Source organism: Bombina bombina, chromosome 1 (assembly GCF_027579735.1).
Source record: "Bombina bombina isolate aBomBom1 chromosome 1, aBomBom1.pri, whole genome shotgun sequence".
NCBI classification, from domain to species: domain Eukaryota; kingdom Metazoa; phylum Chordata; class Amphibia; order Anura; family Bombinatoridae; genus Bombina; species Bombina bombina.
In genome coordinates this window covers 1477626589-1477654214 of record NC_069499.1, presented here as the reverse complement: position 1 = coordinate 1477654214, position 27626 = coordinate 1477626589, and the positions used below count along the sequence as shown (strand labels likewise).

Below are 27626 nucleotides of genomic sequence, written 5' to 3'. Positions count from 1 at the left end.
TACTAACCATAAGAAGCAGTACTGAGTTACATTACTTTATATGCTAACCATAAGCAGTACTGAGCTACATTACTTTATATACTAACCATAAGAAGCAGTACTGAGTTACATTACTTTATATGCTAACCATAAGAAGAAGTACTGAGATACATTACTTTAAATACTAACCATAAGAAGCAGTGTTGAGTTACATTACTTTATATACTAACCATAAGAAGCAGTACTGAGTTACATTACTTTATACACTAACCATAAGAAGCAGTACTGAGTTACATTACTTTATATACTAACCATAGGAAGCAGTGCTGAGTTACATTACTTTATATGTTAACCATAAGAAGCAGTGCTGAGCTACATTACTTTATATACTAACCATAAGAAGCAGTGCTGAGTTACATTACTTTATATACTAACCATAAGAAGCAGTACTGAGTTGAATTACTTTATATACTAACCATAAAAAGCAGTACTGAGTTACATTACTTTATACACTAACCATAAGAAGCAGTACTGAGTTACATTACTTTAAATACTAACCATAAGAAGCAGTGCTGAGTTACATTACTTTATATGTTAACCATAAGAAGCGGTGCTGAGCTACATTACTTTATATACTAACCATAAGAAGCAGTGCTGAGTTACATTACTTTATATACTAACCATAAGAAGCAGTACTGAGTTACATTACTTTATATACTAACCATAAGAAGCAGTAATGAGTTACATTACTTTATATACTAACCATAAGAAGCAGTACTGAGTTACATTACTTTATATACTAACCATAAGAAGCAGTACTGAGTTACATTACTTTATACACTAACCATAAGAAGCAGTACTGAGTTACATTACTTTATATACTAACCATAAGCAGTGCTGAGCTACATTACTTTAAGGGAGTGCAGAATTATTAGGCAGGTTGTATTTTTGAGGATTAATTTTATTATTGAACAACAACCATGTTTTCAATGAACCCAAAAAACTCATTAATATCAAAGCTGAATAGTTTTGGAAGTAGTTTTTAGTTTGTTTTTAGTTATAGCTATTTTAGGGGGATATCTGTGTGTGCAGGTGACTATTACTGTGCATAATTATTAGGCAACTTAACAAAAAACAAATATATACCCATTTCAATTATTTATTTTTACCAGTGAAACCAATATAACATCTCAACATTCACAAATATACATTTCTGACATTCAAAAACAAAACAAAAACAAATCAGTGACCAATATAGCCACCTTTCTTTGCAAGGACACTCAAAAGCCTGCCATCCATGGATTTTGTCAGTGTTTTGATCTGTTCACCATCAACATTGCGTGCAGCAGCAACCACAGCCTCCCAGACACTGTTCAGAGAGGTGTACTTTTTTCCCTCCTTGTAAATCTCACATTTGATGATGGACCACAGGTTCTCAATGGGGTTCAGATCAGGTGAACAAGGAGGCCATGTCATTAGATTTTCTTCTTTTATACCCTTTCTTGCCAGCCACACTGTGGAGTACTTGGACGCGTGTGATGGAGCATTGTCCTGCATGAAAATCATGTTTTTCTTGAAGGATGCAGACTTCTTCCTATACCACTGCTTGAAGAAGGTGTCTTCCAGAAACTGGCAGTAGGACTGGGAGTTGAGCTTGACTCCATCCTCAACCCGAAAAGGCCCCACAAGCTCATCTTTGATGATACCAGCCCAAACCAGTACTCCACCTCCACCTTGCTGGCGTCTGAGTCGGACTGGAGCTCTCTGCCCTTTACCAATCCAGCCACGGGCCCATCCATCTGGCCCATCAAGACTCACTCTCATTTCATCAGTCCATAAAACCTTAGAAAAATCAGTCTTGAAATATTTCTTGGCCCAGTCTTGACGTTTCAGCTTGTGTGTCTTGTTCAGTGGTGGTCGTCTTTCAGCCTTTCTTACCTTGGCCATGTCTCTGAGTATTGCACACCTTGTGCTTTTGGGCACTCCAGTGATGTTGCAGCTCTGAAATATGGCCAAACTGGTGGCAAGTGGCATCTTGGCAGCTGCACGCTTGACTTTTCTCAGTTCATGGGCAGTTATTTTGCGCCTTGGTTTTTCCACACGCTTCTTGCGACCCTGTTGACTATTTTGAATGAAATGCTTGATTGTTCGATGATCACGGTTCAGAAGCTTTGCAATTTTAAGAGTGCTGCATCCCTCTGCAAGATATCTCACTATTTTTTACTTTTCTGAGCCTGTCAAGTCCTTCTTTTGACCCATTTTGCCAAAGGAAAGGAAGTTGCCTAATAATTATGCACACCTGAAATAGGGTGTTGATGTCATTAGACCACACCCCTTCTGATTACAGAGATGCACATCACCTAATATGCTTAATTGGTAGTAGGCTTTCGAGCCTATACAGCTTGGAGTAAGACAACATGCATAAAGAGGATGATGTGGTCAAAATACTCATTTGCCTAATAATTCTGCACTCCCTGTATATACTAACCATAAGAAGCAGTGCTGAGCTACATTACTTTATATACTAACCATAAGAAGCAGTGCTGAGCTACATTACTTTATATACTAACCATAAGAAGCAGCACTGAGTTACATTACTTTATACATTAACCATAAAAAGCAGTGCTGAGCTACAATACTTTATATACTAACCATAAGAAGCAGTACTGAGTTACATTACTTTATACACTAACCATAAGAAGCAGTTCTGAGTTACATTACTTTATATACTAACCATAAGAAGCAGTGCTGAGTTACATTACTTATATAATGACCATAAGAAGCAGTACTGAGTTACATTACTTTATATACTAACCATAAGAAGCAGTACTGAGTTACATTACTTTATTTACTAACCATAAGAAGCAGTACTGAGTTACATTACTTTATATACTAACCATAAGAAGCAGTGCTCAATTACATTACTTTATATACTAACCATAAGCAGTACTGAGTTACATTACTTTTTATACTAACCATAAGCAGTACTGAGTTACATTACTTTATATACTAACCATAAGCAGTACTGAGTTACATTACTTTATACACTAACCATAAGAAGCAGTAATGAGTTACATTACTTTATATGCTAACCATAAGAAGCAGTACTGAGTTACATTACTTTATACACTAACCATAAGAAGCAGTACTGAGTTAGATTACTTTATATACTAACCATAAGAAGCAGTGCTGAGTTACATTACTTTATATGCTAACCATAAGAATCAGTGCTAAGTTACATTATTTTATATGTTAACCATAAGAAGCAGTGCTGAGCTACATTACTTTATATTCTAAACATAATAAGCAGTGCTGAGTTACATTACTTTATATACTAACCATAAAAAGCAGTACTGAGTTACATTACTTCATATACTAACCATAAGAAGCAGTGCTGAGTTACATTACTTTATATACTAACCATAAGAAGCAGTGCTGAGTTACATTACTTTATATGCTAACCATAAGAAGCAGTGCTGAGTTACATTACTTTATATACTAACCATAAGAAGAGTGCTGAGTTACATTACTTTATATGCTAACCACAAGAAGCAGAGCTGAGTTACATTACTTTATATACTAACAATAAGAAGCAGTGCTGAGTTACATTACTTTATATACTAACCATAAGAAGCAGTACTAAGTTACATTACTTTATATACTAACCATAAGAAGCAGTGCTAAGTTACATTACTTTATATACTAACCATAAGAAGCAATACAGAGTTACATTACTTTATATACTAACCATAAGAAGCAGTACTGAATTACATTACTTTATATACTAACCATAAGAAGCAGTACTGAGTTACATTACTTTATATGCTAACCATAAGAAGCAGTACTGAGTTACATTACTTTATATACTAACCATAAGAAGCAGTACTGAGTTACATTACTTTATATACTAACCATAAGAAGCAGTACTGAGTTACATTACTTTATATACTAACCATAAGCAGTGCTGAGCTACATTACTTTATATACTAACCATAAGAAGCAGTGCTGAGCTACATTACTTTATATTCTAACCATAAGAAGCAGTACTAAGCTGCATTACTTTATATGCTAACCATAAGAAGAAGTACTGAGTTACATTACTTTATATGCTAACCATAAGAAGCAGTGCTGAGTTACATTACTTTATATACTAACCATAAGAAGCAGTACCGACTTACATTACTTTATATACTAAACATAAGAAGCAGTACTGAGTTACATTACTTTATATGCTAACCATAAGAAGCAGTGCTGAGTTACATTACTTTATATACTAACCATAAGAAGCAGTACCGACTTACATTACTTTATATACTTAACATAAGAAGCAGTACTGAGTTACATTACTTTATATGCTAACCATAAGAAGCAGTACTGAGTTACATTACTTTATATACCAGCTATAAGAAGCAATGCTGAGTTACATTACTTTATATACTAACCATAAGAAGCAGTACTGAGTTACATTACTTTATATACTAATCATAAGAAGCAGTACTGAGTTACATTACTTTATATACTAACCATAAGAAGCAGTACTAAGTTACATTACTTTATATACTAACCATAAGAAGCAGTGCTAAGTTACATTACTTTATATACTAATCATAAGAAGCAGTACTGAGTTACATTACGTTATATACTAACCATAAGAAGTAGTACCGAGTTACATTACGTTATATACTAACCATAAGAAGTAGTACCGAGTTACATTACTTTATATGCTAACCATAAGAAGCAGTGCTGAGTTACATTACTTTATATACTAACCATAAGAAGCCGTACTGAGTTACATTACTTTATATACTAACCATAAGAAGCAGTACTGAGTTACATTACTTTATATACTAACCATAAGCAGTGCTGAGCTACATTACTTTATATACTAACCATAAGAAGCAGTGCTGAGCTACATTACTTTATATACTAAACATAAGCAGTACTGAGTTACATTACTTTATATGCTAACCATAAGAAGCAGTACTGAGTTACATTACTTTATATGCTAACCATAAGAAGCAGTGCTGAGTTACATTACTTTATATACTAACCATAAGAAGCAGTACCGACTTACATTACTTTATATACTAACCATAAGAAGCAGTACTAAGCTGCATTACTTTATATGCTAAGCATAAGAAGCAGTACTGAGTTACATTACTTTATATGCTAACCATAAGAAGCAGTGCTGAGTTACATTACTTTATATACTAACCATAAGAAGCAGTACCGACTTACATTACTTTATATACTAAACATAAGAAGCAGTACTGAGTTACATTACTTTATATGCTAACCATAAGAAGCAGTGCTGAGTTACATTACTTTATATACTAACCATAAGAAGCAGTACCGACTTACATGACTTTATATACTAAACATAAGAAGCAGTACTGAGTTACATTACTTTATATGCTAACCATAAGAAGCAGTACTGAGTTACATTACTTTATATACCAGCTATAAGAAGCAGTGCCTAGTTACATTACTTTATACACTAACCATAAGAAGCAGTACTGAGTTACATAACTTTATATACTAACCATAAGAAGGAGTACTGAGTTACATTACTTTATATACTAACCATAAGAAGCAGTACTGAGTTACATTACGTTATATACTAACCATAAGAAGTAGTACCGAGTTACATTACTTTATATGCTAACCATAAGAAGCAGTGCTGAGTTACATTACTTTATATACTAACCATAAGAAGCAGTACCGAGTTACATTACTTTATACACTAACCATAAGAAGCAGTACTGAGTTACATTACTTATATAATGACCATAAGAAGCAGTACTGAGTTACATTACTTTATATGCTAACCATAAGAAGCAGTACTGAGTTACATTACTTATATAATGACCATAAGAAGCAGTACTGAGTTACATTACTTTATATGCTAACCATAAGAAGCAGTACTGAGTTACATTACTTTATACACTAACCATAAGAAGCAGTACTGAGTTACATTACTTATATAATGACCATAAGAAGCAGTACTGAGTTACATTACTTTATATGCTAACCATAAGAAGCCGTACTGAGTTTCATTACTTTACACACTAACCATAAGAAGCAGTACTGAGTTACATTACTTTATATACTAACCATAAGAAGCAGTACTGAGTTACATTACTTTATATACTAACCATAAGAAGCAGTGCTGAGCTACATTACTTTATATTCTAACCATAAGAAGCAGTGCTGAGTTACATTACTTTATATACTAACCATAAGAAGCAGTACTGAGTTACATTACTTTATATACTAACCATAAGAAGCAGTGCTGAGCTACATTACTTTATATTCTAACCATAAGAAGCAGTGCTGAGTTACATTACTTTATATACTAACCATAAGAAGCAGTACTAAGCTACATTACTTTATATTCTAACATAAGAAGCAGTGCTGAGCTACATTACTTTATATACTAACCATAAGAAGCAGTGCTGAGTTACATTACTTTATATGCTAACCATAAGAAGCAGTACTGAGTTACATTACTTTATATACTAACCATAAGAAGCAGTACTGAGTTACATTACTTGATATACTAACCATAAGAAGCAGTGCTGAGTTACATTACTTTATATGCTAACCATAAGAAGCAGTGCTGAGTTACATTACTTTATATGCTAACCATAAGAAGCAGTACTGAGTTACATTACTTTATATACTAACCATAAGAAGCAGTACTGAGTTACATTACTTGATATACTAACCATAAGAAGCAGTGCTGAGTTACATTACTTTATATGCTAACCATAAGAAGCAGTGCTGAGTTACATTACTTTATACACTAACCATAAGAAGCAGTACTGAGTTACATTACTTTATACACTAACCATAAGAAGCAGTACTGAGTTACATTACTTTATACACTAACCATAAGAAGCAGTACTGAGTTACATTACTTTATACACTAACCATAAGAAGCAGTGCTGAGTTACATTACTTATATAATGACCATAAGAAGCAGTGCTGAGTTACATTACTTTTTACACTAACCATAAGAAGCAGTGCTGAGTTACATTACTTATATAATGACCATAAGAAGCAGTACTGAGTTACATTACTTTATATACTAACCATAAGAAGCAGTACTGAGTTACATTACTTTATACACTAACCATAAGAAGCAGTACTGAGTTACATTACTTTATACACTAACCATAAGAAGCAGTACTGAGTTACATAACTTTATACACTAACCATAAGAAGCAGTACTGAGTTACATTACTTGATATACTAACCATAAGAAGCAGTGCTGAGTTACATTACTTATATAATGACCATAAGAAGCAGTACTGAGTTACATTACTTTATATACTAACCATAAGAAGCAGTACTGAGTTACATTACTTTATACACTAACCATAAGAAGCAGTACTGAGTTACATTACTTTATACACTAACCATAAGAAGCAGTACTGAGTTACATTACTTTATACACTAACCATAAGAAGCAGTACTGAGTTACATTACTTGATATACTAACCATAAGAAGCAGTGCTGAGTTACATTACTTTTTACACTAACCATAAGAAGCAGTGCTGAGTTACATTACTTTTTACACTAACCATAAGAAGCAGTGCTGAGTTACATTACTTATATAATGACCATAAGAAGCAGTACTGAGTTACATTACTTTATACACTAACCATAAGAAGCAGTACTGAGTTACATTACTTGATATACTAACCATAAGAAGCAGTACTGAGTTACATTACTTTATACACTAACCATAAGAAGCAGTACTGAGTTACATTACTTGATATACTAACCATAAGAAGCAGTACTGAGTTACATTACTTTATACACTAACCATAAGAAGCAGTGCTGAGTTACATTACTTATATAATGACCATAAGAAGCAGTACTGAGTTACATTACTTTATACACTAACCATAAGAAGCAGTACTGAGTTACATTACTTGATATACTAACCATAAGAAGCAGTGCTAAGTTACATTACTTTATATACTAACCATAAGAAGCAGTACTGAGTTACATTACTTGATATACTAACCATAAGAAGCAGTGCTAAGTTACATTACTTTATATACTAACCATAAGAAGCAGTGCTGAGTTACATTACTTTATATGCTAACCATAAGAAGCAGTGCTAAGTTACATTACTTTATATACTAACCATAAGAAGCAGTACTGAGTTACATTACTTTATACACTAACCATAAGAAGCAGTACTGAGTTACATTACTTTATATACTAACCATAAGAAGCAGTACTGAGTTACATTACTTTATATACTAACCATAAGAAGCAGTACTGAGTTACATTACTTTATATACTAACCATAAGAAGCAGTACTGAGTTACATTACTTTATACACTAACCATAAGAAGCAGTACTGAGTTACATTACTTTATACACTAACCATAAGAAGCAGTACTGAGTTACATTACTTTATATACTAACCATAAGAAGCAGTACTGAGTTGAATTACTTTATATGCTAACCATAAGAAGCAGTAATGAGTTACATTACTTTATATACTAACCATAAGAAGCAGTAATGAGTTACATTACTTTATATACTAACCATAAGAAGCAGTACTGAGTTACATTACTTTATATACCAGCTATAAGAAGCAGTACTGAGTTACGTTACTTTATATACTAACCATAAGCAGTGCTGAGCTACATCACTTTATATGCTAACCATAAGAAGCAGTACTGAGTTACGTTACTTTATATACTAACCATAAGCAGTGCTGAGCTACATCACTTTATATGCTAACCATAAGAAGCAGTGCTGAGTTACATTACTTTATATACTAACCATAAGAAGCAGTACTGAGTTACATTACTTTATACACTAACCATAAGAAGCAGTACTGAGTTACATTACTTTATATACTAACCATAAGAAGCAGTACTGAGTTACATTACTTTATACACTAACCATAAGAAGCAGTGCTGAGTTACATTACTTTATACACTAACCATAAGAAGCAGTACTGAGTTACATTACTTTATACACTAACCATAAGAAGCAGTACTGAGTTACATTACTTTATACACTAACCATAAGAAGCAGTACTGAGTTACATTACTTTATATACAAACCATAAGAAGCAGTACTGAGTTACATTACTTTATACACTAACCATAAGAAGCAGTACTGAGTTACATTACTTTATATACTAACCATAAGAAGCAGTACTGAGTTACATTACTTTATACACTAACCATAAGAAGCAGTGCTGAGTTACATTACTTTATACACTAACCATAAGAAGCAGTACTGAGTTACATTACTTTATACACTAACCATAAGAAGCAGTACTGAGTTACATTACTTTATACACTAACCATAAGAAGCAGTACTGAGTTACATTACTTTATATACTAACCATAAGAAGCAGTACTGAGTTACATTACTTTATATACAAACCATAAGAAGCAGTACTGAGTTACATTACTTTATACACTAACCATAAGAAGCAGTACTGAGTTACATTACTTTATATACTAACCATAAGAAGCAGTACTGAGTTACATTACTTTATATACTAACCATAAGAAGCAGTACTGAGTTACATTACTTTATATACGAACCATAATACGCAGTGCTGAGTTACATTACTTTATATACTAACTATAAGAAGCAGTACTGAGTTACATTACTTTATATACTAACCATAAGCAGTACTGAGTTACATTACTTTATACACTAACCATAAGAAGCAGTACTGAGTTACATTACTTTATACACTAACCATAAGAAGCAGTACTGAGTTACATTACTTGATACACTAACCATAAGAAGCAGTACTGAGTTACATTACTTTATACACTAACCATAAGAAGCAGTACTGAGTTACATTACTTTATATACTAACCATAAGAAGCAGTACTGAGTTACATTACTTTATATACTAACCATAAGAAGCAGTACTGAGTTACATTACTTTATATACTAACCATAAGAAGCAGTGCTAAGTTACATTACTTTATATACTAACCATAAGAAGCAGTGCTGAGTTACATTACTTTATATACTAACCATAAGAAGCAGTGCTAAGTTACATTACTTTATATATTAATCATAGGGAGATAGAGGATGTTGAAGACTCGAATGAAAGTGAAGGCAGCAAAGACCATTGAGCAAAAGGAGCTTTAAGTCCTGTTCATGTTAAGACTGAATCAATAAATTTAGTCTCAAAGCACAAAAGCAATGCCCTTCCTCAATCTAAATATCTAACTATAATCTAAATAAATGCTAATAATATAATAATGTACGTATCTCTAGCTGGTGTCCTCCTATCCCCAGTGATATCAAAGTATAGAGCACAATTTAATCTATTTGGTAATTCAGCTTGGCAATGTTTAACTGGAGTCAATAAAACCAACAATAACCTCCATGCTACAGCTGAAGAAGCAAGAAGAAAAGAGCAGAAATGAATGGAGCCAAAATAGTGGTTTTCTTTCTGTGCAGAATCTGCACTACTGGAACAGAACAGATGTGCCAAGCAGTGCCCTATAAGAGAGTCCGCTCAACGGGTAAATTGGTGTCGGATAGGTAAGGCTGTGCTCAGCAGTTGCCATGCCCCTGGGTACCTGTGTTATGCTAGAAGCCTATTGTGACTTGGGAGGCAAAATGCATGGAAAGAAACTGAGAAAAAGCCACATAGGCTCACAGCTCATTACAAAATAAATCACTGTGTGCTCCATGTACCAAAACACAACAAGCTAAGGATCTGCCAACTTGTTACTGGCAGTGAAAGGGTTGTTATGGCTGAAATATGTGAATACTACATAACATTAGTGTGCAATTTAGCCCATGTCTATACCAGGTAAGACGCTCCTAATCCTGCATATAAAATGTGATATCTCTTTTCCAATTTTAAGGAAGGAAGAAAAAGCAAAACATAATACCCAATAAAACGAGTGGTTCGCTAACAGTTGTGTGCAAGCGATAATGGGTTTATCGCGGGTGTTTACACATGTCGGAAGTAGTGTGCGTATACGTTGAAAGTAAATGCGTTCGCTCAAGCCCGATTAAATTTATAGCGCGTCGGGTTAGCGCTATCTCAGAAAATACCACTTGAACTTCTATATGTAAAAAGCAAGATATTATCCTATATAATAAAAGGCTAGGTATGTTTGTCAGATGCAGTCATGCGCAGTAGAGAATGCGCAAGGACAAACATACCTGGCCTTGAGCAGGAAAGAGGATGAGTGCCGTAGTGGGGGGCATTGCCAGGCGGGAGAGCCGTGAGGGTACTTGACCAACGGGCGTGGCAAAGGGCGTGACCGGGTGTGCACGCAAAGGGACGTAGTCATTGGAGTGTCTGTGGTGGGGGTGTGGCCAGGTGAGAGTGCGCGTGGCCGAGAGATAGCGACAAAGAGGAAGGAGAAAGAGGAAAAGAGAGGGAGGGGGGGGGAAAGGGGGGTGAGAAGAGCAAAAGAGGGGGAGAGAGGGCAAAAGAGGGAGAGAGAGAACAAAAGATGGGGGAGAGGAGAGAGAGCAAAAGAGAGGGAAAAGAGGGAGAGAGAGAGAGCAAGAGGGGAGAGAGCAAAAGGTGGGGGGAGAGAGCAAAAGAGGGGGAGCAGCAGTGGTGGCAGCGACATGGTCAAGTGAGAGAGAAAAACAGAGGGGAGAGCAAAACAGAGGGGAGAGAGGAGGGGGAGAGAGAGAGACCAAAAGAGAGGAGGTTAAGAGCAAAAGAGAGGGGGGAAAGCGAGCAAAAGAGAGGGGAGAGAGAGCGCAAAAGAGAGGAGGGAGAGAGAGAGCAAAAGAGAGGAGGGAGAGAGAGAGCAAAAGAGAGGAGGGAGAGAGAGAGCAAAAGAGAGGGGAGAGAGAGCAAAAGAGGGGGAAGAGAGAGAGAGAGAACAAAAGAGGGGGAGAGAGAGGGCAAAAGAGGGGGAGAGCAAAAGAGGGGGAGAGCGAAAGAGGGGGAGAGCGAAAGAGGGGGAGAGAGAAAGAGGGGGAGAGAGAAAGAGGGGGAGAGAGAGCAAAGGAGGGGGGATAGAGGGGGAGAGAGAGCAAAAGAAGGGGGAGAGAGAGCAAAGGAGGGGGGATAGAGGGGGAGAGAGAGCAAAAGAGGGGGGAGAGAGAGAGCAAAAGAGGTGGGATAGAGGGGGAGAGAGAGCAAAAGAAGGGGGAGAGAGAGCAAAAGAAGGGGGAGAGAGAGCAAAAGAAGGGGGAGAGAGAGCAAAAGAGAGGGGAGAGAGAGCAAAAGAGAGGGGAGAGAGGGGGAGAGAGAGAGCAAAAGAGGGGGGAGAGAGAGAAAAAAAGAGGGGTGAGAAAAAGCAAAAGAGGGGGGAGAGAGCAAAAGAGGGTGGAGAGAGCGCAAAAGAGAGGGGAGAGAACAAAAGAAGGGGGAGAGAACAAAAGAAGGGGGAGAGAGCAAGAGGGGGGAGAGAGAGCAAAAGAAGGGAGAGAGACTGAGCAAAAGAGAGAGAAGAAAGCAAAAGAGGGGGGGAGAGACCAAAAGAGGGGGGGAGAGACCAAAAGAGGGGGGAGAGAGACCAAAAGAGGGGGGGGAGAGAAACAGCAAAAGAGGGGTGAGAGAAAGAGCAAAAAAGAGGGGAGAGAGCAAAAGAGAGGGGAGAGAGAGCAAAAGAGAGGGGAGGGAGAGAGAGCAAAAGAGGGGGAGAGAGAGCAAAATATAGGGGAGAGAGAGCAAAAGAGGAGGGAGAGAGAGCAAACGAGGAGGGAGAGAGAGCAAAAGAGGGGAAGAAAGAGAAAAAGAGGGGGGAGAGCAAAAGACAGGGGGAAAAGAGAGCAAAAGAGAGGGGGGGGGAGAGACAGCAAGGACCGCTGTACTGCAAAAAATGGCCTGTGTACAAGGGCTTTAGAACTAGTACCACAATATTTCCTCAGTAGCCACATACCATTTTAAAGGAACTTTAGCTTTGGGACTTGCAGGGAAGCATGCATATGGAAAAAAGCTAAACCTATGTAGCCTCAAACTGATTTCTAAACCGTTGAAAACTGCCTCCTAGCTCAGAGCATTTTGAATGTTTTTCACAGTTAGACAGTACTAGTTCATGTGTGTCATATAGATAACAGTGTGCTCACTCTCATGGCGTTATTTAGGAGTCTGCACTTGTTGGCTAAACTGCATGTCTGTCAAAAGCACTGAGATAAGGGGGCAGTCTGCAGAGGCTTAGATACAAGGTAATCACAGAGGTAAAAAGTATAATAATATAAACGTGTTGGTTATGCAAAACTGAGGAATGGGTAATAAAGGGATTATCTATCTTTTTAAACAATAACAATTCGACCAAAAGTTAAGAAGCCAAAGGAGAAACCATAGTGTGCAGTGGTGACTGTAGTTTAAACAAAAAAAAAATTACCTGACTTAATTGCCAGGGCGGGCCATGGACTGGATACAAAAGAAAGTAATTTATCAGGTAAGCATAAATTCTGTTTTCTCTTGCAAGGTGGATCCAGTCCACGGATTCATCCTTACTTGTGGGATACCAATACCAAAGCTTTAGGACACGGATGAAGGGAGGGAACAAGACAGGTACCTTAAACGGAAGGCACCACTGCTTGCAAAACCTTTCTCCAAAAATAGCCTCCGAAGAAGCAAAAGTATCGAATTTATAAAATTTGACAAAAGTATGCAGTGAAGACCAAGTCACTGCCTTACAAATCTGTTCAACAGAAGCCTCATTTTTGAAAGCCCATGTGGAAGCCACTGCTCTGGTAGAATGAGCAGAAATTCTTTCAGGAGGCTGCTGGCCAGCAGTCTCATAGGCCAAACGGATGATGCTTTTCAGCCAAAAGGAAAGAGAGGTAGCAGTCGCTTTCTGACTTCTCCTCTTACCAGAATAGATAACAAACAAAGAAGATGTTTGTCTGAAATCCTTAGTTGCTTGTAAATAGAACTTTAAAGCACGAACTACATCAAGATTATGCAAAAGACATTCCTTCTTCGAAGATGGGTTAGAACACAGAGAAGGAACAACTATTTCCTGGTTAATATTCTTGTTAGAAACAACTTTAGGAAGAAAACCAGGTTTGGTACACAAAACTACCTTATGTGCGTGGAACACCAGATAAGGTGAATCACACTGTAAGGCAGATAATTCTGAGCAGAAGAGATGGCTACCAAAAAACATAATTTATGTAAGAACTTACCTGATAAATTCATTTCTTTCATATTAGCAAGAGTCCATGAGCTAGTGACGTATGGGATATACATTCCTACCAGGAGGGGCAAAGTTTCCCAAACCTTAAAATGCCTATAAATACACCCCTCACCACACCCACAAATCAGTTTAACGAATAGCCAAGAAGTGGGGTGATAAGAAAAAAGTGCGAAAGCATAAAAAATAAGGAATTGGAATAATTGTGCTTTATACAAAAAAAATCATAACCACCACAAAAAAGGGTGGGCCTCATGGACTCTTGCTAATATGAAAGAAATTAATTTATCAGGTAAGTTCTTACATAAATTATGTTTTCTTTCATGTAATTAGCAAGAGTCCATGAGCTAGTGACGTATGGGATAATGACTACCCAAGATGTGGATCTTTCCACGCAAGAGTCACTAGAGAGGGAGGGATAAAATAAAGACAGCCAATTCCTGCTGAAAATAATCCACACCCAAAATAAAGTTTAAATGAAAACATAAGCAGAAGATTCAAACTGAAACAGCTGCCTGAAGTACTTTTCTACCAAAAACTGCTTCAGAAGAAGAAAACACATCAAAATGGTAGAATTTAGTAAAAGTATGCAAAGAAGACCAAGTTGCTGCTTTGCAAATTTGATCAACCGAAGCTTCATTCCTAAACGCCCAGGAAGTAGAAACTGACCTAGTAGAATGAGATGTAATCCTCTGAGGCGGAGTTTTACCCGACTCAACATAGGCATGATGAATTAAAGATTTCAACCAAGATGCCAAAGAAATGGCAGAAGCTTTCTGGCCTTTTCTAGAACCGGAAAAGATGACAAATAGACTAGAAGTCTTTCGGAAAGTCTTAGTAGCTTCAACATAATATTTCAAAGCTCTAACAACATCCAAAGAATGCAATGATCTCTCCTTAGAATTCTTAGGATTAGGGCATAATGAAGGAACTACAATTTCTCTACTAATGTTGTTGGAATTCACAACCTTAGGTAAAAATTCAAAAGAAGTTCGCAACACTGCCTTATCCTGATGAAAAATCAGAAAAGGAGACTCACAAGAAAGAGCAGACAATTCAGAGACTCTTCTGGCAGAAGAGATGGCCAAAAGGAACAAAACTTTCCAAGAAAGTAATTTAATGTCCAATGAATGCATAGGTTCAAATGGAGGAGCTTGAAGAGCCCCCAGAACCAAATTCAAACTCCAAGGAGGAGAAATTGACTTAATGACAGGTTTTATACGAACCAAGGCTTGTACAAAACAATGAATATCAGGAAGATTAGCAATCTTTCTGTGAAAAAGAACAGAAAGAGCAGAGATTTGACCTTTCAAGGAACTTGCGGACAAACCTTTATCTAAACCATCCTGAAGAAACTGTAAAATTCTCGGAATTCTAAAAGAATGCCAGGAAAAATGATGAGAAAGACACCAAGAAATATAAGTCTTCCAGACTCTATAATATATCTCTCTAGATACAGATTTACGAGCCTGTAACATAGTATTAATCACAGAATCAGAGAAACCTCTTTGACCAAGAATCAAGCGTTCAATCTCCATACCTTTAAATTTAAGGATTTGAGATCCTGATGGAAAAAAGGACCTTGCGACAGAAGGTCTGGTCTTAACGGAAGAGTCCACGGTTGGCAAGAGGCCATCCGGACAAGATCCGCATACCAAAACCTGTGAGGCCATGCTGGAGCTACCAGCAGAACAAACGAGCATTCCTTCAGAATTTTGGAGATTACTCTTGGAAGAAGAACTAGAGGCGGAAAGATATAGGCAGGATGATACTTCCAAGGAAGTGATAATGCATCCACTGCCTCCGCCTGAGGATCCCGGGATCTGGACAGATACCTGGGAAGTTTCTTGTTTAGATGAGAAGCCATCAGATCTATTTCTGGAAGTTCCCACATTTGAACAATCTGAAGAAATACCTCTGGGTGAAGAGACCATTCCCCCGGATGCAACGTTTGGCGACTGAGATAATCCGCTTCCCAATTGTCTATTCCTGGAATATGAACCGCAGAGATTAGACAGGAGCTGGATTCCGCCCAAACCAGAATTCGAGATACTTCTTTCATAGCCAGAGGACTGTGAGTCCCTCCTTGATGATTGATGTATGCCACAGTTGTGACATTGTCTGTCTGAAAACAAATGAACGATTCTCTCTTCAGAAGAGGCCAAGACTGAAGAGCTCTGAAAATTGCACGGAGTTCCAAAATATTGATCGGTAATCTCACCTCCTGAGATTCCCAAACCCCTTGTGCTGTCAGAGACACCCACACAGCTCCCCAACCTGTAAGACTTGCATCTGTTGAAATTACAGTCCAGGTCGGAAGAACAAAAGAAGCCCCCTGAATTAAACGATGGTGATCTGTCCACCACGTCAGAGAGTGTCGTACAATCGGTTTTAAAGATATTAATTGAGATATCTTTGTGTAATCCCTGCACCATTGGTTCAGCATACAGAGCTGAAGAGGTCGCATGTGAAAACGAGCAAAGGGGATCGCGTCCGATGCAGCAGTCATAAGACCTAGAATTTCCATGCATAAGGCTACCGAAGGGAATGATTGTGACTGAAGGTTTCGACAAGCTGAAATCAATTTTAGACGTCTCTTGTCTGTCAAAGACAGAGTCATGGACACTGAATCTATCTGGAAACCCAAAAAGGTTACCCTTGTCTGAGGAATCAATGAACTTTTTAGTGAATTGATCCTCCAACCATGATTTTGAAGAAACAACAAAAGTCGATTCGTATGAAATTCTGCTAAATGTGAAGACTGAGCAAGTACCAAGATATCGTCCAAATAAGGAAATACCACAATACCCTGTTCTCTGATTACAGATAGAAGGGCACCGAGAACCTTTGTAAAAATTCTTGGAGCTGTTGCTAGGCCAAACGGCAGAGCCACAAACTGGTAATGCTTGTCTAGGAAAGAGAATCTCAGAAACTGATAGTGAGCTGGATGAATCGGAATATGCAGATATGCATCCTGTAAATCTATTGTAGACATATAATGCCCTTGCTGAACAAAAGGCAGGATAGTCCTTACAGTTACCATTTTGAATGTTGGTATCCTTACATAACGATTCAATATTTTGAGATCCAGAACTGGTCTGAAGGAATTCTCCTTCTTTGGTACAATGAAGAGATTTGAATAAAACCCCAGCCCCTGTTTCAAGAACTGGAACTGGCATAATTACTCCAGCCAACTCTAGATCTGAAACACATTTCAGAAATGCTTGAGCTTTCGCTGGGTTTACTGGGACACGGGAAAGAAAAAATCTCTTTGCAGGAGGTCTCATCTTGAAACCAATTCTGTACCCTTCTGAAATAATGTTCTGAATCCAAAGATTGTGAACAGAATTGATCCAAATTTCTTTGAAAAAACGTAATCTGCCCCCTACCAGCTGAGCTGGAATGAGGGCCGCACCTTCATGTGGACTTAGAAGCTGGCTTTGCTTTTCTAGAAGGCTTGGATTTATTCCAGACTGGAGATGGTTTCCAAACTGAAACTGCTCCTGAGGATGAAGGATCAGGCTTTTGTTCTTTGTTGAAACGAAAGGAACGAAAACGATTATTAGCCCTGTTTTTACCCTTAGATTTTTTATCCTGTGGTAAAAAAGTTCCTTTCCCACCAGTAACAGTTGAGATAATAGAATCCAACTGAGAACCAAATAATTTATTACCCTGGAAAGAAAGGGAAAGTAGAGTCAATTTAGAAGACATATCAGCATTCCAAGTTTTAAGCCATAAAGCTCTTCTAGCTAAAATAGCTAGAGACATAAACCTGACATCAACTCTGATAATATCAAAAATGGCATCACAGATAAAATTATTAGCATGTTGAAGAAGAATAATAATGTTATGAGAATCATGATCTGTTACTTGTTGCGCTAAAGTTTCCAACCAAAAAGTTGAAGCTGCAGCAACATCCGCCAAAGATATAGCAGGTCTAAGAAGATTACCTGAACACAAATAAGCTTTTCTTAGAAAGGATTCAATTTTCCTATCTAAAGGATCCTTAAAGGAAGTACCATCTGCCGTAGGAATAGTAGTACGTTTAGCAAGGGTAGAGATAGCCCCATCAACTTTAGGGATTTTGTCCCAAAACTCTAATCTGTCAGACGGCACAGGATATAATTGCTTAAAATGTTTAGAAGGAGTAAATGAATTACCCAATTTATTCCATTCCCTAGAAATTACTTCAGAAATAGCACCAGGAACAGGAAAAACTTCTGGAATAACTACAGGAGATTTAAAGACCTTGTCTAAACGTTTAGATTTAGTATCAAGAGGACCAGAATCCTCAATTTCTAATGCAATTAGGACTGTAAAGAACGAATAAATTCCATTTTAAATAAATATGAAGATTTATCAGCATCAACCTCTGAAACAGAATCCTCTGAACCAGAAGAATCATTAGAATCAGAATGATGATGTTCATTTAAAAATTCATCTGGATAAAGAGAAGTTTTAAAAGACTTTTTATGTTTACTAGAAGGAGGAATAACAGACATAGCCTTCTTAATAGATTCAGAAACAAAATCTCTTATGTTATCAGGAACACTCTGAACATTAGATGTTGATGGAACTGCAACAGGTAATGGTATTTTACTAAAGGAAATATTTTCTGCATTAACAAGTTTGTCATGACATTTAATACAAACAACAGCTGGAGGAACAGCTACCAAAAGTTTACAGCAGATACACTTAGCTTTGGTAGTTCCAGCACCAGGCAGCGATTTTCCTGAAGTATCTTCTGACTCAGATGCAACATGAGACATCTTGCAATATGTAAGAGAAAAAACAACATATAAAGCAAAATTGATCAAATTCCTTAAATGACAGTTTCAGGAATGGGAAAAAATGCCAAAGAACAAGCTTCTAGCAACCAGAAGCAATGAAAAATGAGACTTAAATAATGTGGAGACAAAAGCGACGCCCATATTTTTTTAGCGCCAAATAAGACGCCCACATTATTTGGCGCCTAAATGCTTTTGGCGCCAAAAATGACGCCACATCCGGAACGCCGACATTTTTGGCGCAAAAGAACGTCAAAAAATGACGCAACTTCCGGCGACACGTATGACGCCGGAAACAGAAAAGATTTTTTGCGCCAAAAAAGTCTGCGCCAAGAATGACGCATTAAAATGAAGCATTTTCAGCCCCCGCGAGCCTAACAGCCCACAGGGAAAAAGTCAAATTTTTTAAGGTAAGAAAAAATGATTGATTCAAATGCATTATCCCAAATATGAAACTGACTGTCTGAAAATAAGGAATGTTGAACATCCTGAGTCAAGGCAAATAAATGTTTGAATACATATATTTAGAACTTTATAAAAAAAAGCGCCCAACCACAGCTTAGAGTGTCACAGAAAATAAGACTTACTTACCCCAGGACACTCGTCTACATGTTGTAGAAAGCCAAACCAGTACTGAAACGAAAATCAGCAGAGGTAATGGTATATATATAAGAGTATATCGTCGATCTGAAAAGGGAGGTAAGAGATGAATCTCTACGACCGATAACAGAGAACCTATGAAATAGACCCCGTAGAAGGAGATCATTGCATTCAAATAGGCAATACTCTCCTCACATCCCTCTGACATTCACTGCACGCTGAGAGGAAAACCGGGCTCCAACCTGTTGCGGAGCGCATATCAACGTAGAATCTAGCACAAACTTACTTCACCACCTCCAAAGTTTGTAAAACTGATTTGTGGGTGTGGTGAGGGGTGTATTTATAGGCATTTTAAGGTTTGGGAAACTTTGCCCCTCCTGGTAGGAATGTATATCCCATACGTCACTAGCTCATGGACTCTTGCTAATTACATGAAAGAAACAAAACTTTCCAAGATAACAACTTAATATCTATGGAATGTAAAGGTTCAAACGGAACCCCTTGAAGAACTGAAAGAACTAGATTTAGACTCCATGGCGCAGCCAAAGGTTTATAGACAGGCTTGATTCTGACTAAATCCTGTGCAAACGCTTGAACGTCCGGTACCTCTGCCAGACGCTTGTGCAAAAGGATAGACAGAGCAGATATCTGTCCCTTTAAAGAACTAGCCGACAATCCTTTCTCCAAACTGTCTTGGAGAAAAGACAATATTCTGGGAATCCTAATCTTACTCCATGAGTAACCCTTGGATTCACACCAACAAAGATATTTCCACCATATCTTATGGTAGACTTTCCTGGTGACAGGCTTTCTAGCCTGGATCAGAGTATCTATAACTGACTCAGAAAAACCACGCTTTGAAAGAATTAAGCGTTCAATCTCCAAGCAGTCAGACGTAGAGAAACTAGATTTGGATGCTTGAACGGACCCTGTATTAGAAGGTCCTGCCTCATTGGCAGTGTCCATGGTGGGACAGATGACATGTCCACTAGATCTGCATACCAAGTCCTGCGTGGCCACGCAGGCGCTATCAAAATCACTGACGCCTTCTCCTGCTTGATTCTGGTGATCAGACGAGGGAGAAGAGGAAACGGTGGGAAAACATAAGCCAGATTGAAGTACCAAGGCGCTACTAGAGCATCTATCAATGCCGCCTTGGGGTCCCGGGACCTGGATCCGTAGAGAGGAAGCTTGGTGTTCTGACGGGACGCCATCAGGTCCAACTCTGGAATGCCCCATAGCTGAGTCAGCTGGGCAAATACCTCCGGGCGGAGTTCCCACTCCCCCGGGTGAAAAGTCTGACGACTTAGAAAATCCTCCTCCCAGTTGTCTACACCTGGGATGTGAATTGCTGATAGATGGCAGGAGTGGGCCTCCGCCCACCTCATTATTTTGGTTACTTCCCTCATCGCTAGAGAACTCTTTGTTCCCCCCTGATGATTGATGTAAGCTACAGTTGTAATGTTGCTCCGACTGAAATCTTAAGAATTTGAAAAAAACGTTACTGTGCCTTTAAGAAATAAAAAGAGCACACAATTTTACAAAACAGTGAAAAATGCACCAATCCTTTTGAAATTTTCACACTATGTACCTAAGGCTTTAATATGATTGCACAGCAAGTTTCAGAACGATTAACCCCTTAATGCCCAAACCGGAGCAGCCTAAAGCCAACAACCAGTTAACAAACTACAGCACCTTGCTACAGCTTACTGCTGTGGCCCTACCTGCCCTTAGGGATCAGTTTTGGGGAAATAAAGCTTCTTCTAGGCCCTCAATTAGCAGCTGGACCCTCCATGTGAAGCCGCATTAAACAGTCTCTCAATTCTAAGTGCGCATCTGAGGCGCAAAATTAGGCCTCTCCCACTCCACTCCGGAGTTGTGAGGCCTATAAAAATCACTTCTAAGTGACTAAATTTATGCCATGTGGATAATAACCCCAGTAAAACACTCCAAATGCCTAAAAAGGTGTCTCCAATGAGTATTTTTTAATAAATAATCGATTACCCTGCCTTAGTGTCAACCAGCTTATTTAGCCCTGTCATGTAAGCATTCAATTCTATACTAAGTCTCAGAACATAGCTTACCCTCCCCACATGGGGATCTTGTCAGTCTTCTAGCATTATCTCAGTCTTGTCTAGAAATAAATGACTGAACATACCTTATTGCAGTCAAGCCTGCAAACTGTTCCCCCCAACTGAAGTTTTCTGGTACTCCTCAGTCCTGTGTGGGAACAGCAGTGGATTTTAGTTACAACATGCTAAAATAATTTTCCTCAGCAGAAATCTTCATCACTTTTCTGCTAGAGAGTAAATAGTACAAACCGGTACCATTTAAAAATAACAAACTCTTGATTGAAGATATAAAACTACAATTCTAACACCACATTCACTTTACCCTCCCTGAGAGAGAACCTAGTGCGTTAACACGGCAAAGAGAATGACTGGGGGGTGGAGCTAGGGGGGGAGCTATATGGACAGCTCTGCTGTGTGCTCTCTTTGCCACTTCCTGTAGGGAAGGAGAATATCCCACAAGTAAGGATGAATCCGTGGACTGGATAAACCTTGCAAGAGAAATGAATTTTAACACATAAGATCACTTTTATGTCTTTTTAAATAAAAAAAACAACAGCAGTGGACCTTAGTTACAACCTGCTAAGATCATCAAAAACCTCAGGCAGAACTCTTCTTCTAATTTCTGCCTGAGGTAAAAACAGTACAATGCCGGTACCGTTTAAAAATAACAAATTTTTGATTGAAGATAAACTACACTAATTCACCACATATCTCTTGATACTTCCTTTCTTGTCGAGAGCTGCAAGAGAATGACGGGAGTGGCAGTTAGGGGAGGAGCTATATAGACAGTTCTCCTGTGGGTGTCCTCTTGCTGCTTCCTGTTGGGAAGGAGAATATCCCACAAGTAATGGATGAATCCGTGGACTGGATACACCTTACAAGAGAAAAACACATATGCTAAAGAGCTCATACGCCCACATTTAAATAATAGGATTTATGTCTTTTCAATCAGAACAAAAAGAGAACCATACATAGAGTTAACAAGAAAGTCAGTGTATATTATGTCAGAACCATTGAGGTATGTAGGAACATTGTCACATCTGGTTGAGTGATGCCTGTGGCTTGTCCCTTTTCCCCATCTGCAATACAGTGATCACATACATGCAGAGCAACAGGCCATTCTCCTAACTGTGGTATGATCTCAATTTCAGAGATTTGCCCATTTATACACAGGCCTTACACAATAATATATAGGACCTCCTAAGCCCCACCCACAAATAGAGCCCCACACATAATGTTAATATATGACTCGTATTTGCAACTATATATGACTCGTATTTGCAACTATATATGACTCGTATTTGCAACTAGCAGCTTATTCTATACCCAGCTCATTAAAGGGACAGTTTACTCAAAAAAGTTTTCCCTTTAATTTGTTCCCAATGATCCACTTTACCTGCTGGAGTGTATTAAATTGTTTATAAGTATTTTCATTACCCTTATATTGGCATATGAAATAGTTTATTTAGCCTGTGGTATCCCCACCCATCCTGAAAGTTTTTGGTCTCGAGGCCAAGCTGTGTTAACACAGCCAGTAGAAGAAATTACACTCCCAGTGGGCTATGGAAGAGATAAGGAAATACAATGTTAATTTTCCATTGTTCGCTCCAAGTATTGGTGATTGGTTTATGGACAGATTTAAGATAAAGAAGCAGGTATATGTACACAATGTGATACAGTAATGAGATCTGATTATACCTACAAGCTCAACCCATTTTATTAGGTTGTGGCTTCAAAACACAAAATCAGCTATTTCATATACACAAATAAACCTTAAAAAGCAAATCTCATACATTTTATACTCTGCAGCTGGTAAAAAAAGTAAGTAGAAACAAATTAAGGGAAAAACAATTTTATAGTATACTGCCCCTTTAATATCCTCTTTAAAAGTATTTGTTGCATATATTTCAGGATCTCTTGCTAAAAATACTGCTCATGTGAAATTTATTTATACTGAAATACATATATGTTAGTTTTAGAATTATTTCAAAATGTATTTATTGCCCCTGCAAGCAAAAACAAATAAAACACAGTGAGTACTTATGCGAGAAGGTTACATAAGCCTGGTGCAGCGAGTCGGCAAACACAAAAAAAGTAGATAGTGGGCATAGTAACAACACCCTAAAGGCACGCAATAAAACCTCACATAGCTAAAAGATGCATTATTACTAATATATTAAACAGCACTTCAACCACATAATAAAAACTGACAGTAATAAGCAATAATGAGGGAACGGACTGAAAAACGGCAATCTAGAATGTGTGAAACAATTTTGAAGCCATACACAAGTAATTGCCAGTTTCTGTAGATGATTTTGCTACAGTCTAAATATTAAGGATGCATTTATTTTTCTCTCAGCCATTGAACGCCTTCCACTTAATGTGCAGCCCACAGTGCAGGTGAAGGGTCAGCTTGTATATTTATGCAAATACATTCATACTGCTGCTCCCTAATAACTACACTGAGCACGACAAGTTCTGTAATTCTCTAATGAATCAAACGCTCCTGTCGCACAAAAGACAACAAAAGATTTCACAGAAACAAGCAGGCAAGCAGCTCAGAAACTGAGAAGATAAAAGCATTGCACGCCATATGTACGCTGGCTACAAAAGCACAACTTCAGCTGGCAGTCCCCTGCATAATGCATACATATCATGTGAGAGATTGTGACAGACAAAATTCTGCACCTAAGTGCTGGCGTTTATCAATGGCTTTCTGCTGCATGGAGAGTCTAATTCTACAAGGTATGTAAAGCTGCAGAAACATTAATGCAATCTTTCATGTAATTTCCCCCTAACCATGATTTATTAACCGATTTATTTGTTATATTAAAAACAAAACTTTATTTGCAAAGATTGTTATGTACAGTCAATCTGGGTAGAAATTTGCTAATACGACTCAACTCAATGTGAACCTTGGCTTTAAATCTTCTCACTTTAGATCTTGTACAGATTTTGTAGCTTCCCTGTACAGCAAAGTATCACAAAAAAACCCACATAGAATCAGAGATTATACAGTAGAACAAAACAGTCTCACATTAATACTTGTTAAAGGGACACTAAACACTTAATACATTTCATGTATCTCTCTCTAATCATTTAGTGCTGCCATCATGGAACTTAGTTTAGTTGCTACACATGTGCAAATACGTCAGCACTGGAATGTAGTGAAAGACAAATTTCAAAATGGCAGCATTCATGACTAGAGGGAGGTGGGGAATAGCCTCAATAATATGCTTATAAAAGGTATTTAGTGTTTAATATTCCTTTAACGATGGCAGACCTGGGACAGAGTAGACCTCTACACAGTAGACTGCTAGACTGAGGTGGAACCCTCAGCTTTCATGTTTACCTGGAATATTATGGATTGTAATTGCTAGGATGAGAAGCAAGATCCGTCTCCAGCTGCTCTCCAACTTCTGTGGGGTTCCCCTGGGCTGTAACAGAGATGAGTCCTCAGCCAATGGAAGGTTTGCCCCCTTTTTCCTCTGGTACACTTCTCCATATTCAATTTTGTCTACAAAGACACAAAGAAGGACATAACATTTTTGCTTGGAAATAGAACAGTGCTTGGTTATTTTAAAAATAAAAAAAAACTGACAAAAAATAAATCACATAATCTTCTGCTCTACGCTTTCCATTTTCATGCCTGTTGTAAATTCCACATCCTGACTTAATCAAGGCCTAGACTTTATAAAGACTTAAAATATAGAGGTGACCCTACATTTAGAGTGCGACTAGGGTCCTGTGAAATAATATCAATGTAGAAGCCATGTTACTGCTTTGTTGAAGAACCAGGAAAATGTCTTATATTACAGGGAAAGATGAAAATTGCCCATGGGTGGTTAACACTCCACAGAACTGCTGATTTATGTTTATTTCCTAAGGGTGATAGTGCTGACTACAGCTGTGAGATATGGAGAACCCCCCCAAATGTATGCTTACCAGATAAACTCCTTTCTTTCCTGGCAGGGAGACAACACAACTTCATTCCTTACTGTTGGGAAATACAACACCTGGCCACCAGGAGAAGGCAAAAACACCCTAGCCAAAGGCTTAAATATCCCTCCCACTTTCCCTATCCTCCCAGTCATTCGGCCAAAGGAACAAGGAAAAGTAGGAGAAACATAAGGGTATAAAGGTGCCAGAAGAAAGTAGAAAAAGGGAGCTGCCCAAACAAAATATCTTACGGGCGGGGTTGTGGACTCTCCCTGCCAGGAAGGAAAGGAATTTATCTGGCATAATTTTTTTTTTCTTTCCATAAGGCAGGGAGAGTCCACAACTTCATTCCTTACTGTTGGAAAAAACCATACCCAAGCTCCAGAGGACACTGAAGGAATAAAGAGAGGGAATAAAAAGGAAGCGGACCCTATTCCGAGGGCACCACAGCCTGCAAAACCTTTCTCCCAAAAGCTGCTTCATAGAGGCCTCGTGTTTAAAAGCCCAGGAAGAAGCTACTACTCAAGTGGAATGAGCCATAATCCTCTCAGGAAGCTGTTGTCCCGCTGTCTCATAAGCTAGGCAGATGACACTCCTCAACCAGAAAGACAAGGAAGACGTAGTGGCATTCTGAACCCTACAATTACCTGCAAAGATGACAAACAAAGATGAAGATTGTCTGAACTCCTTAGTAGCCTGAAGGTAAAATTTCAAGGCATGAACCACATCTAGATTGTGAAGCGTAAAACCACCTTATTGGCATGAAAAACAACGTAAGGGTGATCACACTGCAAGGCAGAAATCTCATAGACCCTGTGAGCAGAGGCAATAGCCAACAGAAACAGAACCTTCCAGGATAACAGTTTAATGTCAACAGTATGCATTGGCTCAAACAGAGCCTGCTGCAACAAACGAAGAACAAGGTTGAGGCTCCAAGGCTGAGACATCCTTCTAAAACACAGGCCTGATCCCAGTCAGGGCCTTAACAAAGGACTGCACATCCAGAAGCTCAGCTAATCTCTTGTGCAGCAACACTGACAGGGCCGATAGCTGTCCCTTCAGGGAACTAGCAGATAGGCCCTTCTCCAGTACATCCTGGAGAAAGGATATCATTCTAGCAACCTTAACCTTATGCCAAGAAAAACCACGATCTTCACACCAGTGCAGATAAGTCCGCCACACCTTATGGTAGATGCATCGAGTAACCAACTTACGAGCTTGAATCAGAGTGTCAATAACACTCTCAGAGAAACCTCTCTTGGCTAAGAATAAGCTTTCAATCTCCACGCAGTCAGCCTCAGAGAATCTACATTTTGATGTAGAAGCAGGTCCCTGCAACAGGGTAATCTCCATGGAGGAGATGAGGACATTCCCACCAGATCCGCGAACCAAGTCCTTCTCGGCCAAGATGGAGCAAATAGAATCACCGGTGCGCGATCCTGCTTGATCCGAGCCACCACATGGGGGGAGAAGAGGTAATGGAGGAAATAGATATACAAGTCTGAACCTCTAGGGAACCACTACAGCATCTTTTAGTTCTGCTTGAGGATCCCTCAATCTCGACCCGTACCTGGGTAGCTTGGCATTTAGACAGGAGGCCTATCTCTGGCATCCCCCATCTGGAGCATATCTCTGCAAATACTTTAGGGTGGAGAGACCATTAACCTGTGTGAAAAAAGATTGCCTGCTGAGGTTGTCCACACCCAGAATGTGGATCGCTGACAGCATACAGTTGTGGGTCTCTGCCCATTCCAGGATCTGAGAAACCTCTCTAATCGCTAAGGAACTCCTCGTTCCTCTCTGATGGTTGATGTAGGATATCGAAGTTATATTGTCTGATTGGAATCTGATAAACTGGGATGAACCCAGAAGGGGCCAAGCCTTCAGGGCATTGAATATTGCCCAAAATTCCAAGATATTGATCAGCAACATGGAATCCTCCTGAATCCACAGATCCTGTGCCTTCCTAGCACCCCAAACAGCTCCCCAGCCGGATAGACTTGCGTCCATAGTCACAATCTTCCAGTACAGTCTCAAGAAGCATGTGCCTTGAGACAGGTGATCTTGACAGAGCCACCAAGAGAGTGAATCTCTCGACAGGCTGTCCAGTATTATCT

At 38.5% G+C, this 27626-nt stretch overlaps 1 protein-coding gene across 2 annotated transcripts in view; it reads right to left on the bottom strand.

Annotated features, from left to right (window-relative positions):
• SLC39A11 (solute carrier family 39 member 11) overlaps positions 1-27626 on the bottom strand; it is a 1247462-nt gene that overhangs the window by 313472 nt on the left and 906364 nt on the right. For both annotated transcript variants that reach the window (XM_053707119.1, XM_053707127.1), the window contains exon 6: positions 24923-25087. In XM_053707119.1, coding sequence (XP_053563094.1) covers positions 24923-25087 — 165 coding nt within the window. The remainder of the gene's footprint in view (positions 1-24922; positions 25088-27626) is intronic.